General features: G+C 47.8%; 1 protein-coding gene across 1 annotated transcript; it reads left to right on the top strand.

The window, feature by feature from the left end:
* The first annotated feature begins 1,214 nt into the window (after positions 1 to 1,214).
* Positions 1,215 to 15,665, top strand: il11b (interleukin 11b). Its single transcript, XM_056298850.1, has 5 exons — positions 1,215 to 1,352; positions 11,958 to 12,124; positions 12,400 to 12,495; positions 12,675 to 12,848; positions 14,589 to 15,665. Exons 1-5 carry the CDS (start codon positions 1,346 to 1,348, stop codon positions 14,751 to 14,753), a joined length of 609 nt encoding a protein of 202 aa, XP_056154825.1. The 5' UTR covers positions 1,215 to 1,345; the 3' UTR covers positions 14,754 to 15,665.
* The last annotated feature ends 246 nt before the right edge of the window (positions 15,666 to 15,911 follow it).

The raw sequence follows: 15,911 nt of genomic DNA, 5'->3' as shown, positions 1-15,911 counted from the left end.
TTGTTGTATATTGTCATATATTATAATATACTGTCATATATTTTTTGTGTTTTCATATATCACATATTTCATATTGTTTGTGCTGTTTGTTTCATGCTGCAGTAATACAGTACAGGCGGGGCTTATATGCTGGCGCATGGTGCACATGTTTACATATTCTATCCTTATCCTATCTTCTATTTCTATTCATTTGTATTTTTCTTATTTCTATTTTCTTGTTGGTTTTCCTTTACTAGCGCATGAGTGTCTGTAATAGGGCCCAGTTCCCCCTCAGGGATGGGTAAAGTGTTCTGATTCTGGTATTGTGGTGTATTGTACTGATTGTAAAGCCCTTCCTTGTGATTTTGAGCAGGTCAAATAAACTTGACTTGACTTTATTTTGCTCCTCGTGGTGTGTTTTAGTTTCCATCATCCGGTTTATTCGTTCCCTTCGTTTTTGCTTCTTTTCAGTTCCTATTTTCCCAAACTCCACAGTCCGGGACAGTTTTTCTTTGCCCATTTTCATGCATGTTAATAAGAAGGCAACACGTGTGTGTGTGTGTGTGTGTGTGTGTGTGCTGGTCATCGTTCCAGCCCAGCACCACACCAGTTGATTTTACTGGTCAACACACCTTCAGCCAGACAGGAGGGGACTGGTTATAATGACCCCAGAAGGCGTTTCACACGACCCTCCGTGCTGCCCGAGCAAAGACCAGGACCTCCAGAAAAGAGGAGCACCGTGCAAACAGGGGGCCACGACAACTGACAGCCAGGTTGCATCACCTGCAAACAGCTAAAATACACAAAGCTAAACTGAATGAAATGTCACTGAAGTAGACTAAAAGTAAAAGTGAATGAGCTGTGGAACAAAGGAACTGAAAGATGGGCGTGAGGGAAGGAGGTGTGTCAGAGACCAGGTCTATTCCGCTTGCATGACATCGCCCCCAACTCGTCTATTAATTGTCATTTTTCCAGTTCAAAGGCGCCTGAACAAAGGAAGGAGTTTGAATCCTTTAGAGAGAATGAAAGGAGGGATGAAAGGAGGAGGGGAGTGTTTGGGTGGGATGGAGGCTTGGTTTGGGGTGAGTGTTGGGCTGGGGGGGGGGGTTGTCCAGTGGGCGTTGATGCTTGAATGGCAGTGGTGTCTGATGACTCAGGTGATGTGTCATACACGTTCTATAAAAGGGAACTTTTACACTTGTCCACACACACGTTCATTTTGCAAACACACACACACACACACACACACACACAACCCCACACACACACCAAACACACACAGACACTTAGTGAAGAGTGGTGGACTGAAAACACTGCAGACGGTCCTGGAGGTCTGTTTACCAAAGCTGGAGCTGAGGCGATAAAAATGAAAAGTAAGTCCGTCTCTGCTACTTCTTTTTTTATGAATGGGTAACACTGTGTTGTGTGTGTGTTGTGTGTATATGTGTGTGTTTCAGTAAAAGTGAATATATCAGTAAAAAGTGTGAATGTGTGTGTTTCTTAGTGTGTGAGTGAGTGAGTGTATTGTGTGTGTGTGTGTGTGTGTGTGTGTGTGTGTGTGTGAGTGAGTGAGTGAGTGAGTGTATTAAGTGTGTGTGTGTGTGTGTGTGTGTGTGTGTGTGTGTGTGTGTGTGAGACATTCAGATAAGTAGACAGTGACATCATTGGGACGTGACTGTGGCTAGATAATTTCTAAATAGCTAACTAATACATGTTGTCGGCAGTGGCCTCCAGTGTAAACTATTGGTTACGGCGGCGTCTCTCGTGGGTCGGGCGTAGAAATTATGGGCTCTGGTTTCCGGACGCTGCGAGGCCGGCGGTGGCGCTAACGCAGACACGGCGACAACTTCGTCGAGCCGCGCCGGCGCGTTGGCACGTTTCCGGGCTCGCCGCGACGTCGCTTGTGCCGAAACGGGCGTGGGGGGGCGCAGTAGAGGGCGTGTCCACCAGAATCAGGTGGCGCGGCGCTAGTTTGGTGCCACGGCAAACCAAATAGAACGCCCGCGTCTCCGCCTGGCCGGACCACGTCTTAGCGCAGACGCGGACACTGTGTGCTAGTTTCCGGGCTTCAGGCGAAGGCGCACGAAGGTTAGATCAGTGTTTCTCAAACCAGTCCTCAAGGACCCCCTATCCTGCAGATTTTCATTGTAACCCTGCATAAGTAGCCCTGCTTGTACTTACTCAACCAATCATCTCAACGCACTTAATTATGCAAGGTGTGCAAACTCTTGACATTCATTGCTGATTGGTTGAATAACTATAAACAGGTACCTATTCAGGGTTGCAAAGAAAATCTGCAGGATAGGGGGTCCTTGAGGACTGGGTTGAGAAACACTGGCTTAGATGAATCCAAAATCCCACACGCCACCTTGTGTGCCTGCTGTGTCAGCCTACTGCATGAACAATAGTGTCATGTGGTGGACACGTATTGGGGACAGAATTCCCCCCAGGAACTAAGGGTTAAGTCAGGGTTGCCCTGGCAGGGAACCGCAGGGTTTGGTTATGGTTGTCCAGCCAGTTTTCTGAGGACTCTTGCCGCCTCCGCTCAGTCGAGCTGCGGTTTTGTTGTCTCTCTGATTTACCGTGGATTCAAGAAAGTGGCCTACACGGCTAAAATGTCAACCTACGGTCTTCTCCGTTCCTTCGGCTCTACAGTAACGAACATGGATAAGAAGACACGCTGACCCTTTAGTCTAGCGGTTAGCGATGACTCCTGCGGTGCGGGCGATACGGGTTCGCGTCCCGGCCGCAGCAGTTCCTGTGGTTGCGTTGTCCCCCCGAATTCGCTACATTGGTGTCAGAAGTGGGATGGGGGACCGTAAGGCCATCGGAAGCGCATGCGCCCTGAGGCGTGAAGGAGCTGATATGCTTAAGCGCGGGGATGCGCTTCCCGAAGGAGGAGGGTAGTGTAACGTGCATGGATAATTAGACACGCTGGCCGCTGGCTGGCGGGTCTGACCCTTTAGTCGAGCGGTTAGCGATGCCTCCTGCGGTGCGGGCGACACGGGTTCGCGCCGCGGCAGTCTGAAATTAGCAGTTCGCCATGACAGAGCAAGCGCCGCTTGTAAAGGGAATGAGGGGAGCTGATTTGATTGGCCTTAATTGAAGACAGCCCCCACCACACCTACTGATCATTTATTCCTTATAATACAACCCTTTTACAACTGCACCTCCGTTGTGCCCAACTACAGCCTGCGCAGTATGTCGCGAAATTAGCAAAAAAGTACTGGCCACATCTTGGAATGACTAGCGCCAGCGTCTTCGACTGCACTACAACACAGAAACTAGAGCCCAACCTGTTTATTTAGTATTCAATAATTACATCAATAGTTAAAGTCAAGATGGCCGCTTCGTCCCATAATGCAAAGTGTTCAAACTGCAACTTTGCATCATGGGATGTGTCGAAGAAATAAAGTAATGGAATCAAACTAGAAAACTTATTGACTTATTCACTTTTCTTGTCCGTTCAATTGTGAGGTTAATAATATGCAAGTTAACTGGACACCAGAACATATTGTAGTGACCGGGGGAGGTGGTCGCCACAATATGTCGGTCGCTACAAAAGATGGAGCCCGCCAGAGATGAACGTTTCCCAGCCCATGACTCCAGTGCATCACAGCCCCATCGCCCCCTAGAAGCCAGGAGGGCCAATACAATGGGATGACATAGCTACAGCCGTACCTCTCGCAGGTCCAATTAGCAGCATGGCACAGTGGTTGGAGCAATAAGGAAGCTGCCATCAACCTGGCCCTGGTGTTGGAGGGAAAGGCTTTGGAGGTACTTCTCGATCTAGCCCCAGTGGAGCAGTGGGACCTCCAAGCCCTGACCATGGCACTGGAGAGGCAATTTGAGCAATGACCCTTCATTGGCAACATCACCCTCGGCACGAAGACCGTGGCGTTCCGGTCCGGCCAGTGAAGGAGCGGAATCAGGGACCAGCGAGCCAGTCGCCGAGCTGCCGTCGCTCAGGAGGCACAAAGCCCCAGTGTGGCATCGGTGTACTGCTGCTGCCAGCAGTGGAAGGAACAAGGTCAGATGACACTGATGGTGGCGGCTGTCCAGACCGCCAGCAACGAGGAGAGGTGGTTCCTGTTTACCATGCAGCAACTGAGGCAGCAGCAGGAGGCAGACGTTGCCCTGGCACTGGTGAGAAGCTGGCTGAAGACGGGGCGGCGCTCTGAGTGGCCAGAAGTGTCAACACTGGGGCCCAAGGTAAAGGCCTACCACTGTCAATTGGGCAACTTTGAGCTCCGTGACAGGTTGGCATACCATAGGTGGCAAGCTCCCGGATGAGGGAATGACCTCCTGCAGCTAATGGTGCCCCGTGTGCTCCATCCCCAGGTTCTTCAGATGGTCCATGGCTCGGTGAGGGCAGGGCACTCCGGGAAAGCTAAGACCCTTCACCGCCCCAGGGGGCAGCACTACTGGCCTGGTTGTTGACGAAATGTGGAGCTGCATGTACACTGCTGCGACTCCTGCAACCGCCAGACCCGGGCTGCCTCCAGTGTGTGGCTGAAGAGGACTTATGACACATGGTGCCTTGGGCAGGCCTTCATACAGGGGAAAAGGTATGGGTGTATTGTCCCATTCGCAAGAAAGGGATTTCACCCAAGCTTCGCAGCCACTGGCAGGGGCCCGGTGAGGTCGTGGGTCGGCTGTCTGAGCTGGTGTACCGAGTACACATGCCTGGCCAGAGGCGCATGATGGTGCTGCATCAGGACAGACTCTCCCCATAGCACCCCCATGCTCCACCTGTTGTTGGGGTTGGGGACTATAGTATCACCCCGTGCACCGATCAGTGTGCCTCTCCTCCAGCTGCACTTCCTGTGAGCCCCCGGGCGGCCTGTTCACAAGCAACGACACCCTGGACATTTGAGGGGCTGTGATTGGGTGATGGGGTCATCGAGGATGACTGACCCCTCAGGTGGGGGCTATGTAGTGACCGGGGGAGGTGGTCGCTCTGACTGTTGGTGGTTCTGCACTGGGGCAGCGCAATGGCTGATGGGACTGTTAATGTTCACATTAAAATTGTGTTTTATTGATTCTGTGTTCATGTTGTAGTTATTATTGTGTTGCTTGTTTGGGAGTTCGACTCGGACTAAATAGAAGACTGTTTACTGACTAACTGACTGACTGTAGGCTCGTGACTCAGACTAATGTCGCCGGTTGTGGCCTCGGGGAGGAAATCATTGTGTAAATAGTTGTGGCCGATGTGAATAAAAGAGCACACCCGGGGTCGTGCGGTGTATGGGGGCACGGGCGCTGCCATTAAAAAGAGAGCTCTGCCCCTTGACTCGTTCTTCCATGTCAGCTCGCCAAAATATGAAACCACATATTAACAAGCAGCACAAACTTCAAAAATAAGCATGTAAATGTTTGATTTTAGGAAGTTTTTTTTTTAGCAACATCCACCCAATGCAAATGACGTCTTGCTAAAAGCCAAAAGTTCATCAGTATTGAAGGAGGGACATGATCCATTACAACCAAATTCATGGAAGGTTAACCTAAGGTCAGGTTGTTGGTTTTTTTTTTTTTGGTTTCGTTTCAGAAAGTTAAAGAATGTTTGAGCTTTCGAGGAAATACAGTCCACTTCTGTTAAACGGTTTCTGACTTGTTTACACAATATGAGGGCAAAGTTGAGGATATAAGATGATGACCGGGTCGCAGCAGAGCGAGGCTTCTGCCCAGAATCTGAATCAGCTCAAATACACACAGTCTGGGGCGGAGACTGTGTGTGTGTGTGTGTGTGTGTTTGTGTGTGTGTGTGTGTGTGTGTGCGTGCGTGCGTGCAGGTTTCTTGTGTGACCTACATGCATACATACACATGCACACGCACAAGCATAAATGCACTCGGACGAATGTGTGCATGTCAACTCTCTCCCATGAGGGGTGTATGCATTGTGTCCATACATACAAATGTGTGTGTTTGAGAGAGAGAGAGAGCAAGAGAGACAGCGAGAGGGTAGAGAGAGAATTTGAATTTGAGAAGGTAGAGAGACATAAAGAGAGAAAAGGTAGAGAGAGCAAGAGACAGAGGTAGAGCGAGAGAGAGAGAAGGTAGAGCGACAGAGAGGGAGAGAGAGAGAGAGAGAAGAAGGTAGAGACAGGGAGAAGGCAGAGAGAGAGTGAGAGAGAAGGTAGAGAGAGAGTGAGAGAGAAGGTAGAGAGAGAGTGAGAGAGAAGGTAGAGAGACAGAGCAAGAGAAGGCAGAGAGAGCGAGAGAGAAGGTAGAGAGAGAGTGAGAGAGAAGGTAGAGAGACAGAGCAAGAGAAGGCAGAGAGAGCGAGAGAGAAGGTAGAGAGAGAGTGAGAGAGAAGGTAGAGAGAGAGTGAGAGAGAAGGTAGAGAGAGAGCGAGAGAGAAGGTAGAGAGACAGAGCAAGAGAAGGCAGAGAGAGCGAGAGAGAAGGTAGAGAGAGAGTGAGAGAGAAGGTAGAGAGAGAGTGAGAGAGAAGGTAGAGAGACAGAGCAAGAGAAGGCAGAGAGAGCGAGAGAGAAGGTAGAGAGAGAGTGAGAGAGAAGGTAGAGAGAGAGTGAGAGAGAAGGTAGAGAGAGAGTGAGAGAGAAGGTAGAGAGAGAGCGAGAGAGAAGGTAGAGAGAGAGTGAGAGAGAAGGTAGAGAGAGAGCGAGAGAGAAGGTAGAGAGAGAGTGAGAGAGAAGGTAGAGAGACAGAGCAAGAGAAGGAAGAGAGAGCGAGAGAGAAGGTAGAGAGAGAGTGAGAGAGAAGGTAGAGAGACAGAGCAAGAGAAGGCAGAGAGAGCAAGAGAGACAGCGAGAGGGTAGAGAGAGAATTTGAATTTGAGAAGGTAGAGAGACAGAGAGAGAGAAAAGGTAGAGAGAGCAAGAGACAGAGGTAGAGCGAGAGAAGGTAGAGAGACAGAGAGGGAGAGAGAGAGAGAAGGTAGAGAGAGAGAAGGCAGAGAGAGAGCGAGAGAGAAAGTAGAGACAGCAAGAGAAGGCAGAGAGAGAGCGAGAGAGAAGGTAGAGACAGCGAGAGAGAAGGCAGTCAGAGAGCGAGAGAAGAAGGTAGAGCGAGAGAGAGAGAGAAGGTAGAGCAAGGGAGAGAGAGAGAGGGTAGAGAGAGAGGGAGAGAGGGGGAGAGAAAAGGTAGAGAGAAGGTATAGAGAGAGGGAGAGAGCGAGAGAGAAGGTAGAGAGACAGATAAAGAAGGTGGAGAGCCAGAGAGAGGGAGAGAGAGAGGGAAGAGGGAGAGGGGGAGAGAGAGAAAAGGTAGAGTGAAGGTATAGAGAGAGCAAGAGAGAGAGAGAGAGAGAAGGTAGAGAGAGGGAGAGAGAGGGTAGAGGGAGAGCGGGAGAGAGAGAAAAGGTAGAGTGAAGGTACAGGTACAGAGAGAGAGATGGTGGAGGGGGAGGGAGAGAGAGAGAGAGAGAGAGAGAGAGAGAGAGAGAGAGAGAGAGAGAGAGAGAGAGAGAGAGAGAGAGAGAGAGAGAGAGAGAGTGTCCTCGGCGTCATGGGCATGCGTGTGTTCTTGATCTGGGTATATCCCGATTCAATATGTGGTATCGGATAATTCGTTTATAAGGGTATTTTTGTGTCGTTGCGATACTATTACCATTTCTAAAAGGAACTTTTAACATTGCGAGTCGATGTTGTGATTTTTGTGCGGCTCCGTGTGTTCTTACCCATGTTACCATGGGACAGCTGTAATAAACCGAAGAAACTGTACAACAAAATGCATTAAAACGGAATATTTCCTCACTGTGTGTGTACGTATGTGTGTGTGTACGTATGTGTGTGTGTGTGTGTGTAAGTATACATGCGTCACATCACATGATCTCACTCACACACACACACACACAGACACACACAGAGCAAGGAAACATCCTTTTCCAGAGAAGTGACACCACACATGGCAGTGTGCTCTGCTGATGGTCTCAAAACCTGGAATTCAAGGGCATCATTCTGCTTCTGAAGCAGTTTTGATCTGAGCTGTCATGTTGTTTGTGCCAAATGTGTGACTCCACCGTAGCATCGGGGGGTTTTGTTCCTCTGAGAGTCTTGAATAATGTCCATACTCTAGCAGTTTCCTGTTGACTCTTCAGCAGATTCGGTAAAGACAAAAGGTCCGTCAAACACTTGGTCAGCTGTCAAATGCTGATGGGTTTCTCATGTGTCTTCTCAAAGGCCACGGCCCAGGAGAGCAGAGCAGTCATGCAGACTGTATTTTGAGGCGGTTACATGTGATTGACCAGCTTTGGATTGGTATGTACGTTATAGGTCTTTGTTGTACTGAAAACCAGGCTCACTTTGCACTGTGATTTGAGTTGGTCATCATTGTTTTTCATCGTCGTCCACTTCCAGTGTGGGAAGACGGTGACACAAATTCCCGTTTGTGGTGGCCTCACCCAGTACCGTCCATGCAGTTTCTTAGTCCACGTCTAAGTTTGTCTTCATTTGATGGCTGGCTGGGAGAGCTGGCGCTGGATAGGCTAGGAGAGCTTGGTCTGCTGCATCCTGTGGGCCCAGGGACCCCAGCCCTGACCGGAGCTGCGCCCGAAGAGGAAACACCGAGGGCGGTCTAACGGGATGTGGAAGCAGGGCAGGCTAAGCTAACTGCTAGCCCATGCAGACCGTCAGTTCTGACAGTCATCCTGACTGGCGTTCGTCCTCCTGGACAGTGATTTTTTTTTTTTTTAGTTTGGATCTGTGTTAGTTTTGATATACGTGTTCTTGTAGTTTTTGGATATGTGTCTTTGTGTTGCACTGCCGTGGGCTCGGGCAAACGATGTTTCGTTTCATTTTATGTGTGCAAGTGCATGAAATGAAATGACAAACGAAGTGTTTCTGATTCTGATCCTGACTTAGTAGTGGCCAGTTAGGTTGAAATGCAGACATCTACTGAAGCTTCACTTCTTAACTCACTTTAGCCTAGACGCTACGCCAAAGCTTCAACTGTCCAGGCTAACGTGGCTAAAACAAAATTAATAAAAATTATTTACGCATATGAACTTGTTTATTTTAAATAATTAAAGTCGTTTTGGCTTTGCATACCTACGTAACAATGAATTAAACAGTTTGGAATAAAAGCAGGTCACATTTAGCTGGCTATAGCTCGAGCTACATGAGAGCTAACGCATAAGCCGCCATGTTGAGATGGGTTCCAGGGCTCAGTGGGGTGCTTGACATTAATAAATTATTTTTTGTGTTTGGGATTCAAGGACAAGCATCATTCATTCAAATTAGCATGGCGTCTGTGAAGGCTACAAGTCAATGGTGGTTGTTTGGGGTTCAGACCTGCAGTTGGCTGGAGCTAAAGGCCGTCCTGTGTTTGTAGAGAATGGAGGAGAAACCATGTGGTCTAAGAGAATAGCGGCATGGTCAGGGTACTTAAGAGAACGCTGTGTGTGGGCAAAAGTCCATCCATCCATCCATTACCACGCCGCTTATCCTGCTCTCAGGGTCGCGGGGATGCTGAAGCCTATCCCAGGAGTCACTGGGTGGCAGACGGGGAGACACCCTGGACAGGTCACCAGTCCATCACAGGGTCAACACACACACAAAAATTCACAACTAGGGACAAGTTAGTACGATGAGTCACCTGACCTACATGTCTTTGGACTGTGGGAGGAAACCGGCGCACCCGGAGGAAACCCACGCAGACACGGGGAGAACATGCAAACTCCACACAGAGGACGACCCGGGACCACCCCCAAGGTTGGACTACCCCGGGGTTTGAACCCAGGACTTTCTTGCTGTGAGGCAACCGCGCTAACCACTGTGCCGCGTGGGCCCACGTCTTTCAATACAAGCACTGGACCTTGAAATATTATTCTCATTGTTGTCATTGTAAAACGTGTGGATTGTCTCTCGATACACTGGACCTACTTTTATCAGACGGTGTCTTTATCGTTTTGTCTAAGGCAGTTTCACAGTGGAGGGCTCAGTCTGTTTCACAGTGTGTGTGTGTGGGGGGGTGGGGGGGTCTTTAAAGTTAAGTTTCAACCTTTTATGTCGTAGGTTTAAAAACACAGCTGTTTAGATACGATGAGATACGTTAACAGCTACACGGCACTACTTGACACAAATAACAGTACATGGGACATGCATACCAAGTGTGCAATGAAGTGCAACAATGCATTTGTCCATCTTACTGTATGACTTGTTGAGGGTGTCAACGGCTTGCAGGGGGAATCCGTCCTTGAATTGCGAAGTTTTGGTGCGCAATCTCCGGCGCGGCTCACCTGCTGGCAGCAATCTGTACAACACTGCACATGATATGACGTCTTTCTCAGTATTTTCTTACTCAATATGAACTGCTCATTCATGAGTTTTGTGTGTGTGTGTGGGGGGGCGGGGTACACTTTGGTCATGGCTGTCTGAAAAAACACAAAACAGCCATGACTAAACTGTAGGTTCCTCCCCCCTTCGAAGGAATCGGACGCGTCTGCTTGCTGAGGTCACAGCAGAAAGATTAATCTGGCCGGTAGTTTGGCGCTGACTCAGATCCACTGCCAGGCTCCTTTTCTCCACAAAGGAGGCCCCTTGCTGGCTGGGTCAAAAGAAAAAAAAAACCCACAACATATCTCACATTCCTTATCCCTGATCTAACAGAAAGGCAGCCGGCTCTCCTCATGGCCCCGGGTTATATTATGGAACTTCTCGGATTTGCTTAAACTCTCAGCGGGAAGCATCACAGACAGAGATTAATCCGGATTTTACAGCTTTGTCTCGTTGAATGGAGAGCATCCATGATTAAATACTTGTGGATGCATTTTACAAAAAAAAAAAAAAACAACCTTCTTAATTCAATAGAAAACAAAAGTGGCAAAACAAGAGAAGATTGGCGAGCGCCACAATATCTAGTTTGTGTGAGCAGATCTTTGCTCATGAATGATTCTTGCATGACTCGAGTCACTGATTCTGCTGTTCGGTTACTCTCACTCACTCACTCACACACTCATCCATTCACTGCCACTTACTTGCTTTCAGACTATTACTCGACTTGTCGGTGAGTCGGGCGTCCGGGTGGCGTGGCGGTCTATTCCGTTGCCTACCAACATGGGGATAACCGGTTTGAATCCCTGCGTTAACACCGACTTGGTCGGGTGTCCCTACAGACACAATTGGCCGTGTCTGCGGGTGGGAAGCCGGATGTGGGTATTTGTCCTGGTCGCTGCACTAGCGCCTCCTCTGGTCGGTCGGGGCGCCTGTTCGGGGGGGAGGGGAGACTGGGGGGAATAGCGTGATCCTCCCACGCGCTACATCCCCCTTGCGAACCTCCTCACTGTCAGGTGAAAAGAAGCGGCTGGCGACACCACATGTATCGGGGAGAAAGAGGGGGGGGTGAAAAAAAACTTGTCAGTGAATCATTTCCTCGTCAAAAGCATCAAAAGTAAAAATGTAATATCATCCCCAGCTGCAGTTGTCATACAGTGTAGTAACCAACCCATCAGTACAGGACTGTTTTGCACAGATTTTTCTTTATTCCATACTCGACTACAGCCCTGATACTCTGTTACTCTTAACTCACCGTGTCAGTTCCCAAAATGCTTGTCATATCACTGGTGAATATGATTGTACTCAACAGTGAATATGATTTTAGATGGTCTTCAGCCTGAGACCTGAATCTCACTTCATGGGGCTTATGGCCAGAAGGTCGTTGGTCCGACCCCTGGTGTACAGTGTAGCTCCCAGTAACCAACAGTAAAAGACTGTGGTCAGCCTGGTTAGCGCCCAGTACCCAACAGTAGAAGACTATCTAAACTGTCCCTCAACCAGCTCACAAGTCATGGGGTCCCACCAAGGAGGCATCATGACCACTAGGGGTCCTCAGACCTCACTGGAGAAAACACAATATCTATAAAACTCTATGATTTTAATGTCTTGCTCTTGCTGGTACTGCTGTGCTGCATGTCTGAATTAGGAGACAGATTTCCTTGGGTAGTATTTTGTGTCTAATGATATTGATGATACAATGCTCTGACATGTAGCTTACAGATGTTATTTTTTACCTTTACAGTATTTCAAGACTCCGCCCCCATTTTCTTCCACCTTCTGCTGTTGCTCCAGCTGTTTGTTCATTCAGCGTCTCTCCCCACCCACCATTGTCCAAACTGTGCCAGATTTGAATCAATGATCAGGCATATGGGAAGACTGCAGCAGCTGTCCAGAACGCTCCACGGCTTGGTGAGCTTCCAAAGGACCCTGTCTGAAACAATATGGACTTACTGACACACTTAGCAGATGCTTTTATCCACATAAACCTTGAGTTTTACCAACCGGTACTACACAGTATCATATCATAGTCGTAGTATATAAAGTAATTGTAGTAATAAATTTGCTATGCAGTAATCATAACATAGAGGGTCACTGATTTATTTACTATCATTACCTTGGCAGGTAGTTAATGGCCTGAGGAAAACTGTATGTGAAAATTAACCTTGTCAAACTGCTCTACACAGACGGAGAGTGAACTCAATATCTTCAAGTTATCCGACTACAAACTGGATCACCTCCCTAAAATGGACCACGCTGCTGCCCATCTCTATTCAGTGAAGGTACATATCCACCTGAGGGAACTGAAATCACATCGCAGCAGTCTGTTTTTGCAGAATATTTGATTTTTTTTTTGAAGCCCTCTCAAGCCATTTTTATAACCAGTAAAGTCAATTTTCTGTATGCATGCATCTATCTATGCATTTATTTACCCATTTGTTTATCTGTCTGCCCCCCCCAGCCTGCTGAGGCTCTCTCCCAGCTGTATTTGGATGTGAGGGCCTTCGAGCTGCATACGGAATGGTTAAAAACAGCCAGGGAGAAGTTCAGCCTGGAGTATGCCCCCAATACTTTAGAGGGCGCTAGCATATACCTACAACACGTCTCTGGCCTCCTCAGCACTGCACTTAAGCAGGTACGAAGGCTTTTTGAGAGTAAGGACCAATCCCCAATGTCCACACTCACTGACTCAAGAGTTTGAGGTGTGTTACCGCTAAATCCGTGAGGGTTTAGGGATGTCCCACTGCCAAATCGCCGACTACACGAGGGCTCTCTCGCAGACACTTTGAGCGCTTTATGCACACCTTCCGTAAGTCTGCATTTCTGCAGACTTTGCCTGAGGGAATTACCCATCGTTCATAACACTGTGACGTTAACACAGGGTTACAAGGGGGGGGGGCCCGGAAGCATTCAAAATAAGATAAACAAACAAGCGTGGAAGGACACAGGCCCATGCGTGTTCAGTCTGGCATATTGGGTACACTGGTATACCTAAATTTACAAAGAAACACTGCACTAACAAGGATTTAAGATGGTACATAAAAAAAAAACATGAAATCAGAGGAATGCAAACACATGCTATACTACACAACCAACTTTTAATTTTGGCTTAATGATGCTGTCTTGACAACAAGTACATTTATGTTAGGCAAGAATAGAATCGAACACACTTTGTCATTGTACATACATACAACGAAATTCATGTTACCCCATCCCAGCTGTGCAGCTCAGAGCAGTGGGCAGGCGCCGTGCAGCACTCGGGGACCAACTCCAGTTATTTCTTCCTATTGCCTTGGTCAGGGACACAGACAGGAGTATCAACCCTAGTACGCATGTCTTTGATGAGAGCCCGGAAGAAGTTCAAATCAGCCAGTCGGTCCCTTAAATTAAGTGCCTTGACTGTGAAGAAAGTAAAAAATGTAAAATGAAAAGACCCGGGGCGTCCAGGTAGCATAGCGGTCACAGGTTCACATCCTGGGTTTCCCGCACCACGGGTGACTACATTAACCAGTCGACTAAAGGGTCCGACCCATTAGCCATGGGCTAATGGGTCAGACTTCAGGAAGCGTGCCCCTGCTCTTAAGCATATCAGCTCCCTCACACCTCTGGACGCATGCACTTCTGATGGCCTCACGGTCTCACCATCCCACTTCTGACACCAATATAGCGAATTCAGGGGGCAGCCGGGAAACGAACCCGGGTTGTCCGCACCATGGGCAACTGCGCTAACCAGCCAACTAAAGGGTCCACCCCGTTAGCCAATCAGCCAGCGAGTCTACTCATTCGTGATTGTTACGCTACGGACCCTTTAGTCTACTGGTTAACATAGTCACCCGTGGTGCGGAAGACCCCAGGTTCACGTCCTGGCTGCCCCCTGAATTCACTACATTGGTGTCAGAAACAGGATGGTGAGACTGTGAGGCCATCGGAAGCGCGTGCGCCCAGAGGGATGTGCTTCCCGAAGGAGGGGGGTAGTGTAATAACCCCGAATGGCTAGACTCACCAGCTAATGGGTCGGACCCTTTAGTTGACTGGTCAACGTAGTCGCCCGTGGTGTGGGAGACCTGGGTTCGCGTCCCGGCTGCCCCCTGGAATTCGCTACATTTGGGCGTTACGTCAGTTGTTCTTGTAAAGAAAAGAAAAAAGCATCTAGTTTGGCTGACACCAACATTTTACAAAGCGTTAAACAGAAAAGGCCTGAACCAAACAAAGCACAATATCTGCAGCAAAATCAATCATAATATATTCACAAATGACGGGAAACCCTTAAAGGCACGAGATCTAAACCTGACTCAACAAGGTCACACAAATTTTTTACCACAGCAGAACTTTTTGCTTTGTGTGCTTTTAACAAACCATCACCCTGTGTTTTCAGAACAACGTGGAGATTCTTCAGCCTCCCACTCCCTCTTTCCCGCCTGCATCCACGTCCTTCGACGTGGTCAGGTTCTCCATCGAGGTGTCAGAGCAGCTGCGAAGCTTCTGCGATTGGTCAAAAAGAGTGTTACACCATCTGAAGTCCCAATGCCGCTGCCTGTGACACCGGGATTAATGCCTCTCAACGATAACTACGTGCAACTGTGAATGTCTTCCCATCTTCCCACAACAGCACTGTTAACTTATTTATATTTATCTTATTTTATTGTTATTATTTTAAATTAGTGTGTTTGTGTCACATTTCTGAGGAATGGCTCACAGATGTAGCCTTTTTTTGTGTGGTTGTGTTAACCCAGGGTACTGTATTAGTCTTTGTCTCTGTGACCTTCGCTCTTTTTGAGCATGTTTACATGTCTGATAGTCTTAACCGTACCCTTTTGCTGCGTTCCATTCAAAGTCCGAGGTCGGAATTTCCCAGTTGAAATTTCCTATTTTCGACCTCCAAGCGTTCCACGTGCACAATGCCAAACGTAAACACAAAACATGGCTAACTGTGACAAATGGGTGTTTCTGTTTTGGGTTTGTTTTTTTTTGCCTCCTTGCATATATATATAAACAAAACAGAGGAGTAACATTTGTGCAGAGGAGATAACGTTACCGTAACCAGCTACCTAATAACACCGGCAACATATTTTGACATGATGGTTTACCACTAACACTGTGCGCCTCCATGGGCGCTACCATTGTTGTGTGACGTCAGACAACTGCTTCTGCATGAAGTCAGGGTAGATGGATTTGCCCCAACTTTGAGTGTACTTTTTCTAGTAGGAGGTCGTAAAATCTTGACTTCCGAGTTGTCTGGAACGCAGCATTTGAGTACATAAGTTATTCAGTTTTGGGAAAATGTTACCGATTTAAATGTGATTGAGCCAGTAGCAATATTTTTCTACTGTAGTTTGTTGTTGTTTGCTAAACTGATGTGAATTAAGTTTTATTTATGAGTTTTTTTATACTTAATGTTTGATAGATTTTTGGTTGAGATGCAGGCATCTCATTTCTTTTGATGGATATTGCATGGTTGAATATTTAATATAATGTTATCAATAATAATAATAATAAAAATAATAAAGTATTTTTATCCTTATTTGTTCATTTTGAACTGAATTATATGAAATGATACACCGATCAGCCAAAACATTAAAACCACCTGCCTAATATTGTGTAGGTCTCCCTCGCGCCACCAAAACAGCTCTGACCCATGGCGGCATGGACTCCACAAGACCTCTAAAGGTGTCCTGTGGTATCTGACACCAAGACCTTA

Source organism: Lampris incognitus, chromosome 18 (assembly GCF_029633865.1).
Source record: "Lampris incognitus isolate fLamInc1 chromosome 18, fLamInc1.hap2, whole genome shotgun sequence".
In the NCBI taxonomy this organism is placed as follows: Eukaryota; Metazoa; Chordata; class Actinopteri; order Lampriformes; family Lampridae; genus Lampris; species Lampris incognitus.
Note: the sequence above shows the minus strand (reverse complement) of the source record. Positions and strands in the feature narration are given on the sequence as shown.